Below are 27755 nucleotides of genomic sequence, written 5' to 3'. Positions count from 1 at the left end.
CCCAGCCCTGCTGGCATTGGATGCATACAGATGACAAAGCTTTGCAGATGAAGAAATAGAAGCAACAAATTAAAGCTCAAGTGACAGAGGCAGGATTTGAACCCAGGCAGCTCAGCAACAGAGGGCATGCTTTCAAATGCCTCCCCATTCCTTCTCTCATCTGGCCTGAGGATCAGGTTCCAATCTAAGTCAATGATATAATCCAGTAAGTTATTTTCATGGCTTGTTCAACAGTAGATCTACTGACTGTATAAAAATACTGAACAGTATTATAAGAGCTAAAAACTTAATATATTCGCTCTTGGTTCATCAGAAGCTGAGAGATAGCATTTAGCACCATAAATAGTATCACTGATACTAACAGAAATTAGCTACTTATTCAAACAAGTTCCCTAATGATTATCAATGTGTTAGGAAAGTAACTGAACAGTCTGATGCAGTTCCACATATCAGATAGATAATGGCTCAGACATGGGTCTCATTTAGTCAGTAATAGCCACATCAACAACAAATCACGAAAACAATTTTGAAAATCCAACAAATGATTTAGAAAATATGGCCTGGCACAGTGGCTCACGCCTGTAATCCCAGCACTTTGGGAGGCTGAGGCAGGCGGATCACCTGAGGTTAGGAGTTCGAGAGCAGCCTGCCCAATGTGGTGAAACGTTGTCTCTACTAAAAATGCAAAAATCAGCTGGGCATGGTGGTGGGAGCCTGTAATCCCAGCTACTCGGGAGGCTGAGGTAGGAGAATTACTTGAACCCAGGAGACAGAGGTTGCAGTGAGCCAAGATCACTCCAGCCTGGGTGACAGAGTGAGACTCCGTCTCAAAAAAAAAAAAAAAAAAAAAAAAAGACAGAATAGGCTGGGCACGGTGGCTCATGCCTGTAATCCCAGAACTTTGGGAGGTGGGAGTCCAAAGTGGGTGGATCACCTGAGGTCAGGAGTTCGAGACCAGGCTGGCCAACATGGTGAAACTCTGTCTCTACTAAAAATACAAAAATTAGCCAGGTGTGGTGGTGTGCTCCTGTAATCCTAGCTACTCGGGAGGCTGAGACAAGAGAATCACTTGAATCTGGGAGGCGGAGGTTGCAGTGAGCCAAGATGGCACCACTGCACTCCAGCCTGGGTGACAGAGTAAGACTCCATCTCAAAAAAAAAAAAAAAAAAAAAAAAAGACAGAAAGAAAAAAGAAATTATAAGAATAAACTGACAATTTATGCTACCTCTTATACTTAGAGGGTAGTCTTAGAACAAAGAAAACAAAAATACAAACTGCATGGTTATTTCATTTAGAGAATAAATTTATCTTAATTAGAATTTGAAAATGTATATATGAATTATATCTATAAATGTACATCCATTTCTTTTACTGTATGTCATTTTAGAGAATAAATTTTAATCTAAATTAGAATTTAAAAATTTATATATTATATATATATTTATACATAAATATATATAAATTTACATCCATTTCTTTTCCTGTACTAGTTATCAAATATTTTGAATATCATTCTTGTGGATAATAGTTACTATCTCATAGGAGAGTTGTAAGAGTCAAATATAATTATGTGCCCAGCACAAAGTAAATGCTCAGTAATTATCAACTGTGATTACTACTGTTACTTTGTAATTATTATAGGCAATATATCCCAAAGTCACTTGACTCTGGAAATGTTTTTCTATTCCTTCATTCATTTTTATAGAGCATCTTATGGAATTAATGTTCTGTGGGAGAGGCTGGCATAGTGACATCAGACTGGGATAGCCCAGTGTGCTGGCACCAGGAGACACACAGAGCCATTGCTCCATTTCCTTTATTATGTCATGGTGCAGGGTACAGCTGCCATTCTGACTGCTTGGAAGCGCTGAGTTCAGCAGAGTTGAGGGGGAAGAAACAAACGCTGGGAACACGAGATATCCCTTAGACACTGCTGACCCCGGGAGGCTTTTAGTTATGGTTCAGAGATCCAATGCCTGGAGCACCTGGGCTACGGGTTTCCTCCTCTGCCTAACAATGTCCTCTATTCACTGATAACCAGGATGCATTTACATCTCAGCCTAGTGGGGACACAGTCTTTACAGCACACTCACTTTTTGGTGTTCCGAGAGCCCATAGTCCAGTACTGAGACAGAACATTCTTTTCCTGAGGTAGTAGCTTCTTTGCCTGAAAGAACGTATGGTGCTCAACACAGGATTTCCACAGGTTTTTGCAAGATCGGTAATTCAGCATGTTGAAGGCCACAATATGTTCCCTGGATTCAGCCTGGGAGGAAAAACAGTCAAGATTTCACCCACACAGACATAGGAGCAGGGACTTGCAAGCATTTAACCCACATTGGTGAAATGAGGTAAGATGCAACAGACAGCAGAAAACTGGTTTCAAAACGCCTTGGCCACAAACCAGTGTTACCGGAATATTCAAGAGCACGATTTGTTAACCGTCTTTATGAACATGGTAATAGAGATAACCAGAATCTATTCTTTATCATCATCTGCGCTCCTTCACGAATGCTTTTATTTCAAATCTGTTTACATTTCTAGGCTGGATATATTTGGAGCAACCAGATAAAAAGTGTCTGATACACTCCTTTTAAATTTTAGCTCTGGGAACATCTCTCTCCTGAAGGAATACTCTTTCATCTATCAGACAACAGCAAGTTTATAACCCTTTGGGTTTTTCTCTATTTGCTTTCCACAAAGCACAGAGTTGAATCCAGTGCTCATATGTAATAATCATTTTAATCATTTGCTTTGCCTGCATTCTGCATGAGTTTAGGTTTTCTGTTGTCATGTTAAATTGCTATCTTATGCATTTTTGTGCCACCCTGAATCTTGCACTGAGGGGTCAGGAGATCCAGATTCCAGTCCTAGCTGCTCTGAGCTTTTGTGTCCTCATTCCTAAGAGTTCACGGCTCTGTGAGGCCATTTTAAGCATATATTACCTTTGAAAAATTGGGAAATGGACACAGTGACAGTAAGTGAAAATCATGCAGCATAAAAAGATAAGAGTGTAGTGCTGTGGAAAGAGCAGGTGTCTCAGATTCGTAATGATCTGGTTCAAATTCCAGCTCCCCCGACTCACGAGCTGTGGGAGCCTCGGTTTCCTCTCCTCTAAGTTCTACATCTCTGTATGGATGAGCAAACGGAGTTATCACAGTGCTATGGACTTTGCTTATGAGATATATATACCTACCACGCCATCATGCAGTTTCAACACATCATGGGAGGGAACTGACCTTGCTGACATTCACTGCTACTTTGCAGTGAATAAAAGACCAATGCTCTTTTATTTAATCTTCACAATTCCCTAAGAAATGGGCATTATAGCATTTCTGGAATCAAGGTAACTTGGGCTAGGGAACGTTAAGTAACCTGTCTAGCTGGTAAGTGAACAGCCAGGATCTGAAACCACTGTCTGACTCCAAAGCAAGTTAATCCTCCAACCAGCTAAGCAGAATTGTACAGACAATCACTGGATCCTCTAGACTCTGGCTCCACAATGGCATGCTCTTTCTTCCGTTACATACACAGCAAACTGCCTTCAACCCTTAAAGAACTAAAAGCTGAAGTAACTAAAAACACAATGGGGCAAAGTGGTGCATGTTTCTAGTCCCAGCTACTTGGGAGGCTGAGGCAGGAGGATCCTCTGAGCCCAGTTTAGGCAACATAGCGAGACCCTGTCTCTAACCACACACATACATACACACGAAACAAAGCAAGCACGGACATAACTACTCACCTGTTTCTGTCGCTGATGTATAAAGAACTTCTTCCTTTTGAAAGAAATTTTGAGAATGTTGACCCTTCAAAAAATAAAACAAAACACAAACAAAGCACATCAGGGATCGGCCAGGTTGAAGCTGATGCCTCTCAATGCATGTCCTTTATTCCACGATCCCGATGAGTGGGGGCTCTTGGCTGCCTAGAGTTTACTTCTCTGTAGAAATGATGGCAGCCCCATTGCCGCAGGCTAATACCAAGTAGCTGACTGAAGCTGAGCACTGCATAAGGGCCACTGGATTATGATGTAGCTTTTAAATAACAAGAAACATGGGCCATGCGCTCTCTTTGCTATAAGCTGCTTTTGTGGCACTGCAGCTCTGCGTGAGCTGGTATATACATGGGGAAGACAGCTGAGAGCAGCATGGAGCAGCTGAAAGAGGACAGACCTGGTCCGAACCCCAGCTCCATTACTTAACAGCCACGTGTCAAGTAGCCTACTTAACATTTGCAAGATAACAGAATTCAGTCATCATTAACTGAACATTTTTTAGATACTAGGCTGCTACTAAGAGCTTTATAAACATCCCCTCAACGAAGCCCTGCAACAATCCTGAAAAGTACATACTGTTATACCCAGTTTTCAGATGAGGAAACTGAGGCTCAGAGACATCACCAAAGTGCTCAAGATCATTCAACTAGAAATTCCTGGAGCCAGGACCTGCACCCCAGTCTCAGCTGACTCTGAAGCCTGTGCTCCTAAGCTCTCCACTATGAAGTCTTCCCAACAGTGGTGAAAACACTGCCCTTCTCAGAGAGCGGCCTTGTGAGGATTCAAGCAGAGTAGGAATGTCAAGTCCCTACCTTGTCACACAGTAGGCCTGCAATGCTTGTTCCTTTAATTAAAAACATAACTTTTAAAATAAATTTACAGCTGACCCTTGATCAACAAAGGTTTGAACTATGTGGGGTCCACTATCTGGGGGATTCTTTTTAACCAAACATGGATGGAAACAGTATTTGCAGGATGCGAAACCCACATATACAAAGTGCTGGCTTTTCACATGCACGAGTTCTGCGGAGCCAACTGTGTGACAAGTCTGTGTAGATTTCGGTAACTACAAGTGGTCTTGGAACCAATCCCCCAAGTACACCAACGGTTGACTATCATTCATTTATGCAAAACTTCTGTAATCCATACAAAGGGCGCATATTTCCCTGCTGGAATCTTTACTTCTGAAATACTTTGGGGAAATGAAGGAATTTTACTATTCTCTAGGATCATATAAAGATTTTGGTAGAGCATTCTAGAATGGAGAGGCTGTGTAGGTAAAACGAAAGTTGAACTATTCATGGGACATTCCCCCGGATGGATCAGCAATATACCTCTATTACATATTAGATATTACCTAATACACATCTATTTTCAACAATCTGTTGGTAGATGTAACTGTGAAGTAAATTTTTTTGGGTGACTGCAGGTTAATAGCCTAAGGATGAGAAGGGTGTTTGGGGTCACCCTTTTTGGAGATACTTTCTAGTGTGTGTTACTGCTCTGCCATCTCCCTGAAGTCTGGGGAGTCTCCTCACGATTCTCCTGTGCCAACTGGCAGATGCAAAAATTCCTTTTCTGCAGAACAAGTCGGAAGAATCGACTCCCCTTTTGAGTTCTTACCTTGTCTTGTTTGGCCCATGGGTATCTGTGGATTTCTTACTCCCCCCACCCCTGGCTTCATATACAGAGGTAGGAGGGCCTGGCAGGCCTCCTGTGGTTCCTAGGGCTCCAGCTCAGCATCCCTTTCCCATGCTGACCCCAATTTCCCCACCTGACAGCTCTCTCCCTGAGCTGTCAAATCTGATTATGTACAGACATGAACTCTGTTGTTTCCAGGCTTGGGGCCTCAGGGGGGCTCCCTACTGCCCTTCACTCATTCATAAGAAAAAAAAAACACACTGAGAGCCTAGGATGTACAAAGTCCTATGCCAGGCCCTGGGGACAGAGGGAAGAGGACATGCAGCCACTGCCATCCAGAGGCTTATAATCGAGTGAGGGAGACAGGTACCACATAAAGAATGATGCATAGAAGTAAATCACTGTAACTGTGAGCACCGCATGCAGGAATGCCTGGAGTCTTATAAGAGCACTAAGAACTGAGCCTATAGGCTCCTATGGCCCGTGAAGCCCTCCATGACCTGGCCCCTCTCCTGCTGCTCCTCATGCCCATAGCCAGCTCCAGCCTGGCCTGCCCCACTCCTCCTGACTCACTAGCTGGGTTCTCTCGTCTCTGGACCTACACACCCTGCCCCTTCTTGTCTAGAATTTTCCTTGGGCCAAAGCTCAGCTAGCGTTCAGATCCTGGTGAGTGCCTTCCCCTGCATGCTCAGGGCCCTTCTTATGTCCTGCCCCTCCTGGGCCCTTGCCCATGCACCTCCCTTGTCACCCTGGGGTCACCATCTGGTGCTGATCTCCCTGCTGGTCTCTGAGGTTTGCACTGGAGGCAGGGGCCAGGCCTCAACAAAAGCCGTCTTGATGTTGAAGGGTGAGAGAGGCTTCAGCAGGTCTGTGGGTGAGCCCGGGGGTTGGAGAGTCCCTTCAGGCTCTGCCAAAAACGCTTCTGTTCACAAACCTGCTTCTCCTGACCAAGTCTCCCACTTCTCTCTCCTGCAGTGACCTTGTGGGACCCACATCTTCTCCACAATGTGAGGGTCCAGCTCTTGTCTGTGGACCCTTAGGAGGTTTGGTCACAGGCTGGACCCAAGGGGCTTTAGGCCTGTGGCACCTGGAGGAAGCCCCCAGCATCTGGAGGAGCTGGGTGCAGAAAAATGAGCCATGTGCCCATTGTGCCCTCTGCTTAGCCTGATCTTAGTCCTGAGTGGGCCAGAGAGCTGCCTGGGCACACCCCAGCCCACCAAGCAGGCTGGAGTTTCTTGCTTCCTCTGAGGGGCTTCTAACAGAGATGAGGTGAATGAAAGATGGAGAGAAGATCCTGCTATCTGTTACACTGATTTCAGTGTCAAATTGAACAGGGCTGTCACATTTTTTGGTTTTGGAAAATAGATATATTGAAACTTAACTGAACAGCGTCTATTAAGTATGTATGCTACTTAAGCGTTTTCCTGCAAATACCATTTTTAGTGTTGAAACAAAATTCCAGGCTCTGGAGCTAGACTCTGATGTGAGTTTCAACTACTCTGATTATTAGCTGTGTCACTGTGGACAGGTTCTTACTTAACTTCTTTGTACCTCTGTTTCCTCCACTGTGAAACTGGGGATAATAACCTATATAGTGCCTATTTGGAGTTTAAAGGAGATAAATCAAAGAAAATACACAGTAACAGGACTTGGACACAGTAAGCATGCAATAAGAATTACTGCTATTAATAACAATAATTTTGTTATATATAATTATATATTTATGTGTAATATATATTATTCTATTGTATATAATATAGATTATAAAACAAGAGTATATTATTAACTCATTAATATATATATTATAATACTTCATAATTTTACTTAAGCTACTTACAGGTTTTTTTCCTGTTATAAATAATGCTGTGATGAACATCTTTGTGTTTCAGGTAATGAAATTCTATGTTCCCAAGTTGGGGAGCAGATTTAGATGTCAAAGGTCAAACTGTGTGTGGCACATACCTGGCACCAAATCTTCTCTTATCCCCATTCCCTAACTTCCTTCCTTGCTGCCACTGTTTTGCCAAAACTCCATGTTTTTTCCCCGTTTGTCCTTTTCCATCTGCATCTCCTGCCGTCTGCGGCACTCACTCTCCTCTACCTTCCTGGCAATGCATGCTACCCCCATTCCTTGCACCATCACGTTACCATTATGTAGATGGTATTATTTTGGTGGTGTTTCCCCTAAGAAAGCTCCCTGTTGCCTGGCACATTAAACTCAAACTTCTCTCCAAAATTCAGTTCCACTCACGAGTAATGTGGGACAGGCTGGCCTACAGGTCTCTTCCCACCAGGCCCGTGAGCTCAGAGGGCAAGCACTCAGTTGTACACGTCTTTGGGTACCTTTAGAGTTTAGAACAGAGCTGGACACTTGGTAAAGGTTCAGTTAATAATCAAGGAACAGAACTGAAACGATGGTTCCTGCCCAGAGAAAGCTCTTCCCTGAATTCTGACCAATGCACTGCCCAGGAAAAATTCCTTAATGCCAAGGCCTGCCTGTGCCATTTTATTCACTAGGTTTCCAGACTATCCCAAACCACAGGGTGAGTTGGGGGAGGCGAATGCTAATGAAAACTAAACTCAAATTTTCCTAAGTACCAAATCTGGATCAAATTTAGAGGTCAGAGGTTAAAACTTGGGGGGCACACTCTATCCTTTCTTTAGAAATAAACGTTTAGAATGGGAGGTAACATTACTTTTGTTCGGCATATTTTTAAAGCATGATTCAGGAAATAATGAGAACTGTTTGCACTTACCAAGGATAGAAACTTGTGCAAATGTATTTTCGGTACACAGCAACGCCCGCGGAAGCAATTCCAATCATTAGGTCTAAATTGTGCAGATCCTGTAAAAAGGAAGATCTCAGATCCACAGCGTGTTACAGTCATGCTTATGCCCTCTGGTGACTTTAAAGCACCCGCGCTGTTATAAATAGTAATATGTATAGGCTCCAAACGGGAAAATGCTACTGAAAACAGGCAAAAAGCCCCACTTAACAGATACTTAAGATCCAAGTACTAAGTACCAAATTCTTCTAAAGTGAACACAGCCTGTCAAGCAACATGTGGGTGCCACTGGTCTACAAAGTTACCAAATAAGCCCACTCATTCCACAGAATCATTTACATGAACACTCAAGCTTTAAATTTTGAACAATCAGCACTAAATCAGAAAGGCCTCACCCCTTTGCAAAGCTTTTTGCAAATCTCAATTTCCATTACTGTAAAGGCTTTAGCTATTTTGAAATGATGATGAAAATGTATACGTGTAGAACTGCTGACTCTAAATGTACTTAAGAAATAAATGTTGGCTGGATGAGGTGGCTCACGCCTATAATCCCAGCACTTTACGAGGCAAAGGAGGGTGGATCCCTTGAGCCCAGGAGTTTGAGGCCAACCTGGGCAACACGGCAAAACCCTGTCTCTACAAAACAATACAAAAAATTAGGTGGGTGTGGTAGCATACGCCTGTAGTCCCAGCTACTCAGGAGGCTGAGGTGGGAGGACTGCTTAAGCCTGGGAAGTTGAGGCTGTTTGAGGCTGCAGTGAGCTGTGATTGTGCCACCATGCTCCAGCCTAGGCAGCAGAGGGAGACCCTGTTTAAAAAAAAAAAAAAAAAAAAAAAGCGTTGTTTTTTTTTTTTTTTTTTTTTTTTTTTTTTTTTTTTGAGACAGAGTCTTGCTCTTTCACCCAGGCTGGAGTGCAGTGGCGCGATCTCGGCTCACTGCAAGCTCCACCTCCCGGGTTCACGCCATTCTCCTGCCTCAGCCTCTCCGAGTAGCTGGGACTACAGGCGCCCGCCACCACGCCCGGCTAATTTTTTTTTTTTTTTTGTATTTTTAGTAGAGACGGGGTTTCACCGTGGTCTCGATCTCCTGACCTCGTGATCCGCCCGCCTCGGCCTCCCAAAGTGCTGGGATTACAAGCGTGAGCCACCGCGCACGGCCAAAAGCGTTGTTTATAAACTCAGTGTATCCAACATTTATACGAGCCTAAGTGCTGGGCATTGCTGTGGACACTGAGGATACAGATGACACAGCTGCTACAAGCTGTTTTAAATGTTTGAGAACAAGGTGAGTACAAATAAAATTTAAAAATAAAATAGTTCCTCCTCTTGAGTCATTTACCTTCTTGTTTTCCCAATCAGATACTTGGTTTTTGTTTGTGTGGTTTTTCTCTGAGAGACAGGGTCTTGCTTTGATGTCCAGGCTGGAGTGCAGTGGTGCACACATGGCTCACTGCAGCCTCAACCTCCTGGGCTCAAGTGATCCTCCAGCCTCAGCTTCCCAGGTAGCTGGGACTACAGGCATGTGCCACCATGCCCAGCTAATTTTTTATATTTTTGTAGAGATGGGGTCACACTGTGTTGCCTAGGCTGGTCTTGAACTCCTGGGCTTAAGGGATCCTCCTGTCTCGGCCTCCCAAAGTGCTGGGATTAAAGGCGTGAGCCACTGTGCCTGACCCAGATACTAGTAATTATAAAGAAGGGGCATGGTTTGAGTCAGTTACAACTGAGTGTGAACCTTCAGTCTGGCACCTGCTAGTTGTATAATTTTGGGCTCCTGAGACTCAATTTTTCTTCTTGTACAATAAAGATGATAGAACCCACCTCAAAGGGTTTTCATCTGGCTGAAATGAGAGAAGATGAAAACCCAGAAGGGGGCTTGGCATATGGAGCTTCTAGAATAGAGTTTGGCATGTGGAAGACATAAGAAACGTCCATTCCCCTTTGCCATGGGACAAATCATTTGTGAACCACAATGTGAACATGGAGTTAGAGAAACTGGACAAACGAAACAGTGCTGATATGGTGGAAAGTCCAGACAGTATTCACTATCAGTACCCAACAGAAATCACATGCTTATAACAAAACCAAATTTGCTGGAAGAAGGGTAGAATTGCATTTAAATATGATACTTGAGATCACAACAGAGGGAGTATGAAGCAGGTGTGACAGAGCAAATTAGCAAAGGAAATCAAAATTGAGTGAACAAGGAAACAAATGAATGGTTTGGGTGGGCCAAAGACCAGGTCTCAAATCTCCTAATCCTGTGGTCTTTCAGTATGCACCTCAACCCCTGCAGCACAGGCAGTTACTGTCCACTCAATTCCCAGGCCCAACCCCACATTTCCCAGCTCCCCTTGCAGAGGGCAGAGCTCGGTGACTAGTTCTGGCCACTGTGCTCTGAGCAGGAGGAATGTATGTCTCTTTTGGGCTGAAGCATTTAAGAGCTGGTGTGTAACCTTGCAGCTTCCTGTTCCCTTGTGACAAACATGGAGGCCACACGGAAAGACAGCCATGACATGGAAGCAGCCTTGACTGCTAAGTTATTGCAATGGATGGGGTGGGGGGCTGCCCTGGAAGACTCCTGGACTCAATGCAAGCTTTGAATTACTGAAAGATAAACCTTATGATATGAAGCTATGGAGATTTAGGGGTTTTTAGTTCATGTAGAACAGCCTAGTATGACCAACCCCCCTCTGATACCTTGGGGGTCTTTGCCACACAGGTATCATCTGGCCTCACAGCCCTTGAGGGTCATTTCACTGACAGTTCTTGGGGTGGGAGAGCACAGCCCAACTCAGGCAGATATAAAGTCCTACTTCACAAACGATTAAAGTTCTCTGAAACATTCTATCTAAGATAAAATATTATTTGCAAATGGAATAAAGATGAATGGTCAAGTCCTAAAGCTGATGTTTTGTAAGATCTAACACCATTTTCCTTCCTTATTTCCTATATCACAACTTGCTACCTCACAGGACTGTCAAGGGACCGAAGTGAAACAAAAATAAATGAAAGTGTTTCTATAAACTATGAAAATACATAGATTTAAAATTTGATCATTTACTCAATCTCTATGAGCCTCAGTTTTCTCATCTATAAAATGGAGATAACTAGAATGTCGATTTCACAAGTTTTCTATGATCCCAAGGTGAGACCTTATGGTCTCATATGAAAGCATCTGGATAAAGGCTAGTATATAGTAGGTGCTCAATTAATTTTTGCTTCCTTTTGGATATGATGCGGACCAATCACAGGCAGAAAACGTATGCCACTGCCCAAAGGTCAGATGCTAATTAGACAGTGAGGGGTCATGTGCTGAAGCTACAACTTGTGTGCTATGTGACCTCGGTTAAGTCCCTGAGTATCAGTTTCTCCATCTGTAAAATGGGGTTAATGATAACATACGGAACTCATGGTATTACCAAAGGAAATAATCCACTGGTGCACAGAAATTGCTTGGCAGATGACAGATGTTAGTAAATCCTATTATAATAGCCACAACTAATTTCAAATATTTATTGATTTTCACAATCAAATCACCATAATCTTTTTAAAAAAACTATCACATTTGAGTAACTAGCTTCAATTTGAGCAACACTTGAGATTAAGTAGTAGAAATCTTGGCTCCTTAAACTGTCACCTGAAAAATGAATTTATACCTATTTTTTGCCTTTTAAAACCATAATATAAAATGGTCTTACAAAAATTACCAGTTTCTAGTCCCCTACCCCTCAAAAGGAAAAAGTCTTCAAGTAAAAAGCAAACATTAAAAAAAAGCAACTGGACAAATGACCAACAAAAAATTCAGCATTACTTAATAAACCATCCAAATATCTTTTAAAAAGTCCTGTTATAATGAAAAAGAAATAGTTTCATCACAGAAGTTTTCAAACTCTCAGAGATTAAAATAAAAACATAATGTTTGAGCCAAGACATAACAAGAATACATACCCTACCACTGTGCAGTTCTACTCCATAGAAGTCGAGGGTCCGCGCTATGTTGATATAGCAGGATTCTGCTTCTGATTGTTTTAGCCCACTACAGAAGAAAAGACAAAAAGCAGAGTTCATCCAATAAAGAGAGGATATTAAATCCAATTTAAAAAAATCTAGAACATTTGATACCATTTCTGTAAGGTTATTAAATGCCTTTTGTTATCAATCTTAAGCAATATAATGCTAAATTCTACTAAAGCAAGTTTTTCTTCTTATCCATTGAATGTGACTCCCTCTAACCCTCTCGTTTTTAAATTAAATAATACTTCCCCTTTAGTGGGCTCTCAATATTCAGATGGAGAAGACTGTTACCTTTCAGAATCCCTGCCCTAATTATTCCAAGTTGCTAATTAGTAGGGAATCTTTAGGTCTCTCTGCCTTTATCCCTTCTTTTGGCAGTGGCCTCAAACTTTCAAACACCACTGGCCCTGTACTATTTTAGGACATTGACTTCTGCCCTGGGAGTAGTTCTGGGAGAGAGGTTTGGCAATGCCTTCTTAGAAAGGACACTTGGTTGCCTGGCCTTTGTTTTTATGGAGTTCCCAAGAAGAGAGCAGCCCCTTGAGAGCTGGCCTTCTTGGTCAGGGTGGCCTTTATTTGACCTGGACTGCACTGCTGCCGCTGTAGCTTTAAGTAAAACGAGGGAGGGGAAGAGCAGCCAGAATTGGACATATGTGTTGGAGCTGAGGCTCGCAACAAATATGCAGGGGCAACTGCAGAAGACTCGTGCTCCCCACTTGGATGTAGGGCACTTTTCATGAACTGAACACAGGAGACTGGTCAGCACTGTAGGTCCATCTGTCTGTCTGTTTAACAAGACCTGAAGGAACAGCTTGTTTTATTAAATGTGGTAAACTGCTAAGAGGTTTACCTTGGTACAGTCCATTGGTGGGGCAATCAGATTTCAAAATGGGCATTTCCTTCAGGAATTTACTGATTTCAATGACATCCTGAAAAGGATGCAGCAGCTATCACCCTAAACTCTTACTGGATTTTACACTTTATAGAAATGCTAGTTATGCCAAATATATCTGCCACCATACCAGCTCAAAGGTTCAAAAACCCCCGACATCTTGAAAGAGGATTCATGCACAAAAGAAAGAGGTTGCATCAAATACAAAGGGATATGATGTCTGAAAATACCCAACCCAAGTTCCCAAAGTAGGCCACCCCAGCCCCCCTCACCTGTGCTGCTCATGCAGAGATTCGACTTTTGTTAAAAAGTCATCATTTTGATCGGGTATAAACTGACTATCGGAAAGATAGCCTGAATGATGTATGGAAGAATTATAGTCTCCAAAATGAGCTATCAAGACAGAAGAAGGGGAAAATCATAATTAGTTTTGCCTTTTTAATATGGTTTGTATTTATAGGCATCTATAGCATCATCAGAATAACATTAATTAGAAATACTCTTCTGGTAAGTTCTGCACCACATGAACTGAAGCTTCTCACTAGCTCCAGATTCCACACTTATCTGAACCTTCACTATGAGCTAAGATATTATCACACATGATCCAATCAAATTCTCATTCTTCCCAAGGACACAGAGGGAGAAAATTGGGAGACAGTGTTTGAACCTAGGCCCTGTTCTAATCCCACACCTCTTCCATACACTGTGGTCAGCACAGCAGTTTGTACTCATGCCACTGGATAAAGAGAACCCACTGGGGGAAATGCCACAATCCATATGCCACGCACGGTGCAGGCTTTCTCTGCCATACCCCAAGGTTACCATAACACTGGACCAATCTGCTCTAAAAACTGGGTATGGGCAGAAGGGAGGCCATGCCGACCTGACCACTCTCCACATCCTGACCCCATCCCCTGGGATTCAGGGAGGTGTGGAAGAAAGGGGACCAGGATGTGCTCAGAGGCCACAGGGACAAGGGGTGGGTGGGAGTGGGGCCGAATGGTCACGGCTCAGGCAACAGCAAAGTTCCTACGGAGAAAGACACATTCTAAGGGGAGTCAGAAGATATGAAGAGAGATTCTGGGGCTCTCAGGGGAATCACACCAGGGACCTGCAGGTGCAGAGGGAAAAGGAAGGGTGACTTCCAGACTAGCCCCTGGGCCAAATGGTACTGCTCCCTTGAGACCCTTGACTGTTGTCTGCCAATGTGAATTGAATTGTTGATGCCTATGATGTGATGGGCATTCTTGAGAGTTGTGCAGTGCTCAACCTGTACAAGTGTCCATGGCTACCTCAAGGACTCAAACCATTTGGGTGTCTGGACCATTGAGGAAACTGGGAAAAAGGATGGCACCAGGTGAAGAGCCAAGGACCAGGCTTACGGGACCTGAGGACATCCATTTCCCTTCTCCACAAAGTTTTCCCATTTGTCTAAAAACAGAATTGAGAAGATAATCTCTAGCTCTAATGGGGGCAACTGATCTCGTATTCCATTTTCTTGACAAACAAAACAAAAAAAAGCTTCTACTTCATCTTTAAAAAAAAAATTAGCCCTGATCTTTCCAAATATTTCAATGAATTTCTTCCTGCAGCTCGCTGCAATGCCAGGAGTCTCCTGACGACTCTCAATTCAACACCAAAGATTTCCAAATCAAGTAAGTCCTTCTCTGTTACAAGGGCAGAGTATGGGAAAGATATGGTGATACTTTGTGGCCAATCTCAGAAGGGAAGTGGGTGAGACAGGTAGCTGCTTGGGTGAATTTCACCATGAAGTTGAAAGGGCAATGTGGCTGGGCACGGTAGCTCACGCCTGTAATCCCAGCACTTTGGGATGCCAAGGCGGGTGGATCACCTGCAGTCAGAGGTTTGAGACCAGCCTAGCCAATGTGGTGAAACCCCATCTCTAGTATAAATACAAAAATTAGCTGGGTGTGGTGGCGCATGCCTTTAATCCCAGCTACTTGGGAGGCTGAGGCATGAGAATCGCTTGAACCTGGAAGGCAGAGGTTGCAGTGAACTGAGACTGCGCCACTGTAATCCAGCCTGGGTGACAGAGCCAGACTCTGTCTCAAAAAAGGGAAAAAAAAAGGGCAGATGCAAAGGTCATGTCTCACTCAGCCTTGCTCACCTAACTGCCCTCACACCACAGGGCTGCTCTTTTGAGATCCACACCATAACGAAGGGATCTGTTTCCTTCCTACACTGTGCCTCAAGTGCTGGGAGTGGGTCAGACTCACCTTTAGGGCCCAGCACCAGGCATGACACACAGTAGGTGCTCAGAAATTTGGGTGCTCAGAACTGATCTGTACAGAGGCTGATGCAAAGTTCAATTCTGGAAGGGGAAAAGGGCAGAGAGCCAAGTGACCAATGCATGCAGACTTGGTCAAGTTAGACCAGAGGCTGTTAAGGCCAGCCAAATGTGGCCAAGTTGTGGAAAGAAATGTCAAGGCTACGTGGCTGGTGAGTTTGTGCAGGGTTAAGCGTACATAGTGCATTCACAGGAAATCATTTAAATGTCCTGACACGGCATGCCCAATGAGGAAAGTGCTAGAAAGCATTAGAATCACTTCCTTCAAAGCCTTCATGTTAAGAGTGAAGAAATTGTGGTCTGGAAAAGAAAAGAGACCTTTAGGACAGGGTCAAGATCAGAACCCAGGTGATCTGAACCCCAGTTAGTGCTCCTACCACCCCACCAGCCTGCCTGCCAGGCCTGTGAGCCACTTCTGGCCATTTGATGACAGCAATCATGTCCCCAAAGGCCAACCAAATGCTGTAAATGACTTTTCCTGATCCTCAAGGTGGAGTCCTATGAACCTTTACTCTGTTAGTTTCATTAGCTCATGGAGATCCTCCTGGATCCCGATAAGGTTATCCATCATACCAGTTAACAGTCCCATCCCTGGTATCATCCTGCGAACAGGAACAGCAAGGTTCTCTCTTTAGGCAAGTTGCTGACAAATGTTCTGAACTTCTAACACAACCAATGAGCCTCCCTGTGGGGTGGTTTTCCCTTTAAATCCTAAGCGGCTACTCTGTGCAAAGCTCTGTGCTAACCACTAGGGGGAAACAAAGTTAAACACTGATAAACATTTGCAAAACACTGGGCGGTTTCACATCGATTTCAATGACATCACCCGACTTGTTACTCATAACCCTGTGATATAGGCAATGCTTTTTATCCCCACTAAACAGATAAGGAAACAGACCCAAAGGGGCCTGCCACTGTTGCTCAGCTGCTAATCTGGAGGCTAGACTCTGACCACGATCCCTACTCTTACCTACTTACTATACTATATGCTCCAAACTCCTAAGTAATCCATTTTCCTATCTGTGAGAAAGCAACACATGCAAAAGCTAATTACAGCAAACAAAAAAGGAAGTGCTTATGTGGGAAATACCTTGTCATTTTAAGTTCCATGCTTTCTTCTGGTTGATAATATTTTATGTTTTGCAGCAAAGAGACGGTATATCCCAGGTTCCAAAGTACAGCGTTTCAAGCTGCCCGGCTGTTGTACTTGGAAAGACTTTTACCTGCTATTCATTCAACTCCAACCTGATCTTACAGGCGGTTCTCAGGGGTCATTCCTGGGACGTTTTCCAGATGCTCTCCCCCATCCCTAAGCAGGATGAAGTGCATCCCCGGTGGCCATCTCCACTGCTAGTATCATCCACATCTGTCCCCCTACAGGCTGTAGACTCCTTGGGGAGAGCAGTGTGTTTTATCCATCTGTGCACCCCGAGGCTGGTACAGACCTCTATGTGGCACAGGTGCCGTGAACATTCTGGAATAAACATATATTCCAAAAAATATACTTTATTCTTTGAGCCTCATAAAGCTTTGACAGGCCATTAACAATTTTCCATCATTGTGTATTTTCGGGTACTTTACCTGCAGATCACTTTTTTTTTTTTTTTTTTTTTTAAGAGATGGGGTTGCTCTGTTGCTCAGGCTGGTGTGCAGTGGCATGATCATGGCTCACTGCAGCCTCTAATTCCTGGGCTCAAGCAATCCTTCCACCTCAGCGTCTCGAGTAGCTGGGATTACAGGTGAAAACCACTGTGCCGGACTTTATTTTTTATGTAATAAGAAAATGTGCTTTTGGTTAGCTTGTCACAGTGAGGACTTATATTAGATGCCCCTCTTGGAAGAATTTAGCAAAATATATTATAAAATGTAGGTGTACCTTTTGATCCAGTAATTTCATATACAATAATTAATTTTTTTTTTGAGACAGAGTCTCACTCTGTTGCCCAGCCTGGAGTGCAGTGGTGCAATTATGGCTCACTGCAGCCTTGACCTCCAGGGCTCAAATAACCCTCTCATCTCAGCCTCCCCAGTAACTTGAACTACAGGGGTGTACCACCACACCTGGCTAATTTTTGTATATTTTGTAGAGACAGGGTTTCACCATGTTGCCCAGGCTGGTCTCAAACTCCTGGGCTCAAGCAATCTGCCTGCCTCAGCCTCCCAAAGTGCTGAGATTACAGGCGTGAACCACCACGCCTGGCACAAGTATTAATCTTAAAGAAATGTATGCTCTGCAATATATATATATTTATTGAGGGTGGAGGGATAAAAGCTTATACTTAAAACTGCTTGCCTGATAAGCCATGATTCTATTAGCATGATAGTAATGTGACTATTTCTATTGAAGCCAGTTTGTACTTTTTAGGTGCCCACAACTTCATTAGCCCCCATTCTATCAATTCTTTGCAGAAGGAAACCTGACTCCTGAAGCCTGGGATAGAATTCTTTATTTGCTTTTTAAATTTTACTCTAAATGGAATTTACTGTTTACAATAGGCAATTCCCTGACAGCTTTCTTCTGGGCAGACATGAAAATACAGTAAGAGCTAACACTTGCCACGTGCCATGCACTATTCTAACAGTTTTATATATAGTCACTCATTTCATCTTCACTACAACCCTTGAAGGAGACACTTATTATCTTCATGGGTCAGGTAATGAAACTGAGGTCTGGGGAAGCTCAAAGTCGGGCAGGTACAAGTGGAAAAGGCAAGACCTAGGTATATGGCTCCAGTCCAGTTCTCAATGACTCAGCCAGGGATGGTCTAACAATAAAGAATTTTTAGTTACAGATCACCTTCACATTATTGCTTAATTTGAACCAAGTAGCCATATTGAGAGCTGTCTTAAATCACTCGTCACTTCAATTTTACAGGTGAGAAAACCAAGATTCGGAGAGGCGATCCCACATAACTGGCCACCGGAGACATTAGTATTTTTTTTGTTTTGTTTTGAGACAGGGTCTCACTCTGTCACAAAGGCTGGAGTGCAATGGCATGATTATGGCTCACTGCAGCCTCAACCTCTGGGGCTCAACAGATACTCCCCCCTCAGTCTCCCTAATAGCTGGGACTACAGGCACCGCACCACCATACCCAGCTAATTTTTCTATTTTTTGTAGAGATGGGGCTTCACAGTGTTGCCCATGCTGGTCTCGACCTTCTGGGATCAAGTGATTCCCCTGCCTCAGCCTTAGAAAGTACTAGGACTACAGGTGCATGCCACCATGCCCAGCTAATTCTTCAGTTTTTATAGAGACAGGGTCCTACTATAATACCCAGGCTGGTCTCAAACTCTGGGTTTCGAGGGATCCTCCCGTCTCAGCCTCCCAAAATACTGGGATTACATGCGTGAGCCACCACACCTGGCCAGGGATGCCAGGATTTAAATTGAATATGCCTATATTCTAGTTAGTGTTCCTGCCTCATAAACCTGAAGCTCAGGCTGTGAACATCAAACTTGCTCTGAGACATGGGGAAGCTCAGTCTCCTCAGCTGATTGGCCTGGCAGAGACAGAGTTCACAAGATCTAGAGATCATAAGAATACAAGCTGACTGGTGACCATGCCACTTCCCATATGGGTGTGAAATGGTCGGGCCTGTCCCAGGTATATTGTAGGGAGAAGGGAAGGTTCAAATTCACCCAGGCCCATTCACCTGTTTTGAGTTTCCCACTAGGGAAGGAGGAGCTGCAGGATCGATGGAGAGACTAACTCTGGTACTCCTCTTACTGGTGAATAGGGTCACAGGTGGTCATCTTTGATGTCCCCCACCCTCCACTTCCTGGTTCCATGCAGGTGTGTGGGTAAGCTGCAGGCCCAGCCACCTTGCTCTTCACCTCCTTCATTTCTGTTCTTTGCTGGTAGGGAAATAGTCAGACCTAGGGCTACCTCAGCAGTCCCTGTCAGCCTTCTCTTGCTATTATGCCTGTTCTGAGACCAGAGCAGGGTGTGTAGTTCAGCCAGTGCCTGCCCTCAGACCTGATCATCTTGCTGCCTTAATTGTCTATCACACAGTAGGTCAACAGGGTAATAGGCCAAGATGGTTTGGGCTTATGGGAAGGTAGAGGAGATTTCTTAGGTCTTGAGCTGCAAATGGCTCTACCTGAGTACTATGCTGATGAACTGTATTGCCACCACAAAGCTAGCTACTATAAAGTGACATTTTGCTCTCATCTGGCTAAATGTTCTTTTCATTGTGCCTACCCAGCATCTACCCGCAGGACTTGGAAGGGAATATACCCTCGATAAAGTTTTGCTGATTGAACGAGCGGATTCCTACTCCAGTTTAAACCAGCCTTGAAGAAAATTCCATCTGGACTTTCTATCCAATATGGTAGCCACTAGCCACGTGCGGTTAGTCCAAATTGAGATGTACCGTCAGTGTAAAATCCAGACTGATTTTCGAAGACTTAGTATAAAAAATGTAAAATATCTTGCTAATAACTTTGTATATTAAGTTAAAATGCTAATATTTTGAACATATTGCATTAAATAAAACATAAAAAACCTCCTGTTTCATTTTACCCTTTTTAATGAGTGTACTAGAAAACTTAAGAGTTGTATATATGACTCACATTATGTTTCTATTGAATAGCACTGGTATAGATCAATATACAATCCATTAGCTATACTGCAACTCTAAAAAGAAATTCCTAAGATCCCAGCAGTGTTTCAGAGTAGCACCAAACAAGGAGCAAGGGTGACTCCTAGCAAATTTCTTAACCTAGCTGGGTCTAGGTTTCCATGTGTATAAGAGATGACTGATACAAATATTTGCCCCACTGGGATTTGTATGAAGATCAGATCAAATGCCTGAGCAAAGGTTCTGGAAAATGCAATGTGCAAGAGCTGTCTACTGTCTGATGGGCTCCCTTGGAGAAAACTTCACGCCACAGTTCATTCACTCCTTTCCCCTTAACCACCTTCCTTAATCCAACATCCCCATGCTACAGGAGAGTGCCAGTCTGAGTAGAAGCACATATCTGGACAGCCAAAGATATGCTGCCCAGCAGGATTCCTGGGGAAGAGGGACTTGGTCAAGCAGGAGGAACCAGTGCCTTTCTCCATACACTGATCAGAACAACCTGTCCATCCGTGAAATGCTCCCTTTGTGACTTACATTGTACGGCATAGGATGCTAGAACCACTGCTGAGTTAAGAGGGCAGGTTAACCTGTCAGGAGAAAAACATATTAGCAAAGTCACAAGAACCAACAACAGCCTGAAACATTCACAGATCATGCACAATAACACATGTCTTTCTTTGCTTTGATCAACCATTGCAAAACAACATGAATTGTAACAAAAGCAACTTCACGATACACATCAATCTCAAACAGTAAAGGTAAATGTAACACACTAAAATTTTTAAAAAATAAAACCTTTTCATGTTTAAAATAATATCCATCACAAATACTATGAAACTAAAGGTCTAATGATGGCCAGCGTTTTGGCTGGTCAAGAAAGGTCAGGCTCATATCCCTAAGAGGGAAAAAAAAGTAAAAAAACTGTACTCTGAGATCAATGGGCAGCCTTCAAATCTTTCTAGTAAAGACCTGAGACTCATCATAGGGCTAACTAAATTCCTGAGTTCTAATGACCCTTTGGTTCTTGATTACCCTCTTTCTAAAATAATAACATCCTCTTAAGAGGGACAAGTAGAAAGGTATTTTGAATTTTAAAACCTGCAATTCCTTAATTAAATTAACTAATTATGATGACTTAGGATTCCTTTATCTGTTTGCCCTCCTGAAGATCTACAGAGTTCAGTGATCTGTCTCTCAGTCTTTGTGCCATTCACTAGTAATCATGGACTTGGGTTGGCCTTGTTCTCCTTTCCTCAAACTCACTGCTTTCCCAGGTGCCCTGTTTCTGCCAATGACTCCACCTCTGTCTTAGGCACATTTTGAATACTGTGATTGCTCCCTTTTCTGCATTCAACTGCAGACTCCACGGCCTGCCCAGGAGCTCACCAGCAGACCTGGAGCAGGGGTCACTGCTGGGCAGAACAGGTTAGGGGAGGGCAGGAAGGAGGGCTTGCAGGGTGTGGAGGTCTCTGATAAATGGAGGAATCCTTAACAGCAACACTGGGAGCCACTGGGACTTTAAAAATTCTTCCCAGCAACCCAGTGGGAAGTGGAGAACACAGTTTCTATGGCAGCCCGTGAAGTACCCAAGATGTGAATCACTCCGCCTTTCTGATAATGTGGCCCATTGTTCCTCAAGTGATGCTGTGTTCCTGCTGGGACTTGCAAATAATCTCCCCAAGGTTACAGATGCGGTCCAGGGATCTCACCCCTGTTTGTTCATCTGGAGATCTAGAGAGCCCGTGGGGAGGATAGGCAGAAACAGGATGAGTATCAGCTATTCGCTCTCCTAAAGAGATGGGGTTTGATTAAATCTAAGCCAGTGTCCTTGCTGGAGAAAGAGCAGGTGAATGGGATTTGGGGAACAACTCAGAAAAGAGGCTGAGGAGGTTCCCTCTAGATGGAAGAAGCAATCCTATGAAGAAATCAGAAAGAAAAACCTTCCAAAAACTATTCCAAATACATACTAGGGAACACCAGAAGCCTCTGTTCAGCTCTCAACTTGGCCGCATGTTCCTAAACACATCCCTTTCTTTCACTTTGGGCTTCAGGGTCTCCACGTGCTGAGTGAAGGGCCTGGACGAGATCAACCATCTTGGAAAGAAGGAGATGACACCTTGAGTGCTTGCTACCATGGACAGCTCAAACAAATTGGGACAATTTGATACCTAGGAAGAGCACTCAGTATGTTCCACTGGGCCTGTCAAAAGACCCACAGTTACAAATAACCTGATCCACATCTGAGGAGCGTTTGGTAGCAGAGACCCTCTCCCCAGAGAGGTGGTGAGGACCTGACAAGGGCCACAGATCTAAGCCAGGATGTGGCTGCAACAGATTTGCCCTGACTCACGTGGAAATAACAAGGGGCATTTTGTTTGGAGAAGAAAAACTGAAGACAACCCATTATTTGGAGAATTAGACTAAAAGTTCCTGAGGAGGCAAGGCCCTGGCCTTATTTGACCAGCGTAGTTCAGTGCCTGTCTCATAAAAAGGTGACTGCAAACTATCTGTGGAAAAGACTAAGTGTGCAGAAGAGAAGGAGAGAATGGGTTTCCGCAGCTGCTAAGGACAGCCTGGACCCAGGAGAGGGGTCGGTAATTTCAACCTTGAGTTAACCTGAAATGTAAAAATGCTGCCTCATGAAAGGGTGAGCTCCCCCTCACTGGGGGTGATCAAGCAGACGCCTGAAGACCTGTAGACTGTGCTGGGGAAGTGACTCATTCCTACCTTGAACGGCAGGATGAACTAAGTGATGAGAATTCTATAATTCTATGAGTGCTCAACAGTCAACAGCTCTGGAAATCCTTTCCTCAAAGTGTCTCTTGCTTCTAACTTTCCATCTCCTCTCCCCACAAACTTCACTGCCATGCCCCCAGGTCTCTGGCCTGGATGCTACAATATTTTCCTTGAAGGCTATCCATTCCCTTCTATCCAGACTGACCCGCCCCTGGCCTCTTCCAGTCTTCCCTTGTGCACAATGTTACTATCTTTGTGGATATGGCTCTTGCCACATCCTTCCTGCTTAAAAACCTTCAACAGTTCTCTTCTGCCTGCTGGATGTAAGACGCCCGCCTACGTAGGACACGAACAGCCCTCTCTATTCTCCTGTAAGCTCTCAGCATGTGGTTTCCAAGTGGGACTGTCGGGGGTGGGGTGTCTTCTCACTGCCCAGGGAAATCCACCTCCTCACTTCTCTACCCAACCCAGTTCTGGCTCATCCCAGCAATCTACAAAGACTTTTCTAGCTCACACCAGCAGGAGCTCCTCAAATCTTATGACAACTGTTGTCTCTACTGCCCATATTGGTTCTAATTATTTCCTAATTGCTTCATGGGATACTGTCTCATTTCCCCAGTGAGACTCCAACTCCCTCACGGTACAGCACGCTGGTAGCCTCTGAAGACCCTCCTCCCCAGGGCTAAACTCACAGGGGTTGGGGGTGCGGTGAAGAGATTGGGAATAAGCTGTGCTCTTCCCACCAGTTTACCTGCTGCAGTTTCTTCCCTAAGTCAAGAAAAGGAGGTAGCTCAGGGACCACTGGCTTGGAATTTCCTCTCCCTTCTAGCTACTGAGACAGTCTTGGTAACATAAGAAGCACAGAATCACAGGCAGATGAGCAAAAAGCCTCCCAGAGAGAAAATGAGTCATCCGTGGGTACTAAGGGGCTCAGAAGTGGACCTAAATTAGGCCTGATCTGCCTTCCTGAATGAAGCTCATTGTACATTCTGGGTCCCCTCCTCCCTTTAAATTTCTCAGGTCTTTACCAGAAAGATAGCTGCATCCTTTGTAATAAAACCGAAATAACATGAAACAAAGTTATCAATCCTTAGCCTCTCTCAGACAAGACTGAGGTATAATAAAAACAGATGTCCAAAGCCTCATGCTGTACAGGATGCTTTCCACATCTACTCTGTTTAGATTTGATATTGTTACCAGAAATAAACACCCATTGGATTAAAACCAGGAATTTTGCTAGTCTAACAGGAAAAGAAAAATGTAAAATTCTCATTACCTTCCTTCACAAATATCCATCTTCAGTTGTAAGAAATACAAGTGCCTATGAAACAATTGTTTTCATTAATTCATACTCAAACTGAAATAAGCAAAAAAAAAGAAAGTTTGATGAGTCAAAGACAAGAGCTGTACATGTGAAAGATACATAAAAATACGGTTTTGGCCCAAGTTATCAGGTGCTACCTTACGCTCTGCAAAGCTGCCCTGTCGTTACTGATGGCTCATGTTGATGCCCTACGTCTTGACTGGCGGGGGCAATTTTCTGCCAGCGCAGGCTGTCCTATGAAGAGCTGAGCAGGCATGAATGGGGTGGAAACAGCCCACCAAAGATGGGCTGGTGCTGTGGGTTCCGCTGTCAGTGAGCGCCCCTGCCCTTGAGGACCAGAACCCACAGGTGCTCTGCACAAGCGGCGCCCACACACCGGCAGGGCCACTGTTCTGAACACTGTGCCGGGATTCATCCACCCAAGCTCCATCTGCATGAAGTTGCTAAAATGAGGGGAGTCTGTGAAGACACCTCCTTGGCTGGGGTACAAACCCCCAGGTGAGCATTCTCCTGTGTCCCAGGAACTGTGGATGCATGAGCAAAAGCATAAACATCAGTAAACTAGAAGTTTCCAGGACCTCCAAGCTGAATTCTGCACTCATCTCTGGGCAACCAGCAAATGTAACTTCCAAACTCCAGACCTGTTTTGTGGGCAAGTCGTGGCAGGCCCCTCGGCCTGTGACTTTGCTCCTCTGCCTGGGGAGCGGGGAAAGGAGGCCGTCGGCAGCATTGCGCAGGTCAGGAAGCGCCCTGGGGAGACTTCTATTTAGGGATGCGGCATACATGTGACACTTGGCCACCAGCTCCCATGCTTTTTTAAACCCAGATTCAAACGGGATAGACATTCCAGTGTCTGGCCAAGATGACAAAAGGGAAACCTCTTGAAATCTAATACAGACAGGGCAGAAGTGCACAGGGGCAGGAGAGAAATAATTTTGACAATTGAAACAAATCAGTTTCATTATTCCTTCAAATTTATAAAGGTCAAGGAACTGGCTTTTTGAGATGGGAATGCTTCAAACAGTATTACAACCTCCTATTTGCACAGTTCCGGGCTGTGTACGTGGTACCACTTTGTAACTTTCCCTCTTATCTCAGCCTCATAACTCTGTAAGGTAGGTACCACTATCTCCATTTTTACAGATGACAAAATCAGAGCTCAGATAGGATATGTGAGGTCAATTGTGTCTTATTTTAATGTGGATGATCATGTTATAAAAAAAACTCACTATGCTACAAATTTCATATATGTTTAATGGCTAAAAAGCTTAGGATCCATGTTGTAACTCTAATATTATTACTTTGATTATAATTAACTACCTACAATGTATTGAACACCTGGCCTTGAGAGACAGTATAACGTACATTTGCTGATTCACACCTATTTGGTATTGGAATCTCCATCTTTTCCACCTAGGAGAACATCATCAGTTCTTTCTAGTTTGTTTCTATGTTTATCCAAGCTGACATTCAACCAGAATTAAGTATTCTCTCCTCCTACAATGCTACTGAGAGAAAAAAGAGAAAGGAGAGTTATAGATAACCCAAAGGTGAATCCGGGCTTTCACTGACAAGCTCAGCTAATCAGTATGTCTTCCTAGGGATATAAATGAGAAGATAAATGTGGAGATCACCACTCACCAAATGCTGCCTTGTCATACATTGAGCAAAGTTTCTGAGTCAACCCCATGGCATCATACACAAAGAAACTAGAATAGTGGAACTCAACCCAAGCTTGGGAGACTTCCTAGGAATCTTGAAGGAGCCTAGTTTTGAGATTGCCAGTATATAAAATTCTGCAAAGAATGATCTAAATTTATCAGAAACAGCAGTTGTGGAGGCTCACAATGAAGAAGATATTTATTTAACAATTAGAATACAGGATAGTTCTTTAGAAGACATGCTTGGGATGCCTAACTTCAGAAATGTAATGACCTCTTTTGTGGGTACCCCACCTGTGACCTCAACTTCAGAAAAATGTAATGACCTCTCTACCTAGATCCTTAACAAACAAACAAAAACTAACAGATACCACCTCTATACACCTTCTTTGACTCTTGAGAGCTAAAATTGCCTTCACAGGGAATTTCCTTAAACAGGAACTACAAAGCTGGGGTAAGATAACTGTGTTCTAGGAATATAGGTAAAATCTTTTAAGTTTTTTTATTTTTCATTTTTAAAATTTTTTTTAAAGCATGTGAATTAATGGTAGAAGCCTGGTCCAAGATAAGATGATCTGGCAGCTGGGCATGGTGGTATACGCCTATAATCCCAGCTACTCAGGAGGCTGAGGGAGGATCCTTTGAGTCCAGGAGTTTGAGGCCAGTCTGGGCAACATAGCAAGACCCTGTTTCAAAAATAAATAAATATATATCTGGCAGTCCTGGTGGCCCACCAGCTCTATAAGAGTTATGGGGGTGGCTGGCTCCCACCATGGCTCCTGTTGCAGTAAGATAAATCTGGTGCCCAAATCCCAGAAGGTCATAGTTACATTCTACTCCACAATGGGATACCACCCTTCTTAAGATGGAAGGTGGGGGTGGGGTGTCAGTTGTCAACCAGTGAATTTTAGAAGAGACACATACACACTGTTTATTACTCATTCTGCGCTAAAATCTGCCTCCCTGTAGCCTCCACCCACTGGCCACAATTCTATGACCCTGCACATCTAGTTCCCCTTTTCCCATGACTACTCTTCGGACACCTGAAGGCAACCTTCATTTGTGCCCAAGGCTTCTCTCCATCATGAATGCCCTACATTTCCACCGATGTACCTCAAATGATAGGAAGGCTCAGCAGGAAGATTGTGTCAGCTCCCAGAGAACTGGGCTTCTCTTCCACAGCGTATGGAAGTGGATGGCCAATGGCCAGGATGGGCCCTGGAGACAAACTCCTGGGTTGCACTGGCCGTAGGAATCCTCTCCCTCAAGTTCGGCCACTGGAGGGCTCTAATATGCCCAGTGGATGCCACAAACCTGGGGCTCTAGTGTTGCGGGGAGGCAGGAGACAGGTGACAATCACTAGTTTAGGCAGTGCAGTCCAGACTTGGGGTTGGAACCTCCCAGTTGGTCGTACAATCAATTTAATGGGTCACAGTTGGCATGTTTTTAAAAAAAGTAAGGCCAGGCACAGAGGCTCATGCCTGTGAGAGGCCGAGGCAGGCGGATCACGAGATCAAGAGACGGAGACCATCCTGGCCAACATGGCGAAACCCCATCTCTACTAAAAATACAAAAATTAGCTGTGCTTGATGGTGCGTGCCTGTAGTCCTAGCTACTCGGGAGGATGAGGCAGGAGAATCGCTTGAACCCGGGAGGCAGAGGTTATAGTGAGCTGACAGCGCGCCACTGCACTCCAGCCTGGGTGACAGAGCGAGCTCCGTCTCAAAAAAAAAAAAAAGGAAATAGAATACTTCAGAGTACTTGGTACTTACTATAGTTTTATAAAACGTTTGCTTCACTAATTTATATATGTGTACTGTATTCTGAAACAAAATATATTTTTACCATGGAGTTGTGATTTTTAAAAAACCCACTGGTTAGAACCACACACACGTACACATGTACATACGATCACACAAATTATATATAATATATATAAAAGATACATATACATGTAAACACACACATATTATGTTGTTTTTAACACATCCCCTCAACAGAGCCTTTTTTTTTTTAACAGGGTCTCAG

The 27755-nt window shown here is 43.9% G+C and overlaps 1 protein-coding gene across 4 annotated transcripts in view; it reads right to left on the bottom strand.

Annotated features, from left to right (window-relative positions):
* Positions 1-27755, bottom strand: part of PTPN3 (protein tyrosine phosphatase non-receptor type 3) — a 122713-nt gene that overhangs the window by 49497 nt on the left and 45461 nt on the right. For 3 of the 4 annotated variants that reach the window (XM_030823533.1, XM_030823426.1, XM_030823467.1), the window contains 7 exons: positions 24019-24063; positions 20541-20593; positions 13385-13505; positions 12155-12242; positions 8174-8262; positions 3744-3807; positions 2095-2267 (listed from right to left, as the gene is read on the bottom strand). In XM_030823533.1, the coding sequence (XP_030679393.1) occupies positions 2095-2267; positions 3744-3807; positions 8174-8262; positions 12155-12242; positions 13385-13505; positions 20541-20593; positions 24019-24063 (633 nt within the window). Of the gene's footprint in view, positions 1-2094; positions 2268-3743; positions 3808-8173; positions 8263-12154; positions 12243-13384; positions 13506-15349; positions 15405-20540; positions 20594-24018; positions 24064-27755 lie in introns of those variants that run through there. The other variant, XM_030823597.1, reaches the window with a different exon arrangement.

The sequence above is a fragment of the Nomascus leucogenys genome, chromosome 1a, assembly GCF_006542625.1.
Source record: "Nomascus leucogenys isolate Asia chromosome 1a, Asia_NLE_v1, whole genome shotgun sequence".
In the NCBI taxonomy this organism is placed as follows: domain Eukaryota; kingdom Metazoa; phylum Chordata; class Mammalia; order Primates; family Hylobatidae; genus Nomascus; species Nomascus leucogenys.
Note: the sequence above shows the minus strand (reverse complement) of the source record. Positions and strands in the feature narration are given on the sequence as shown.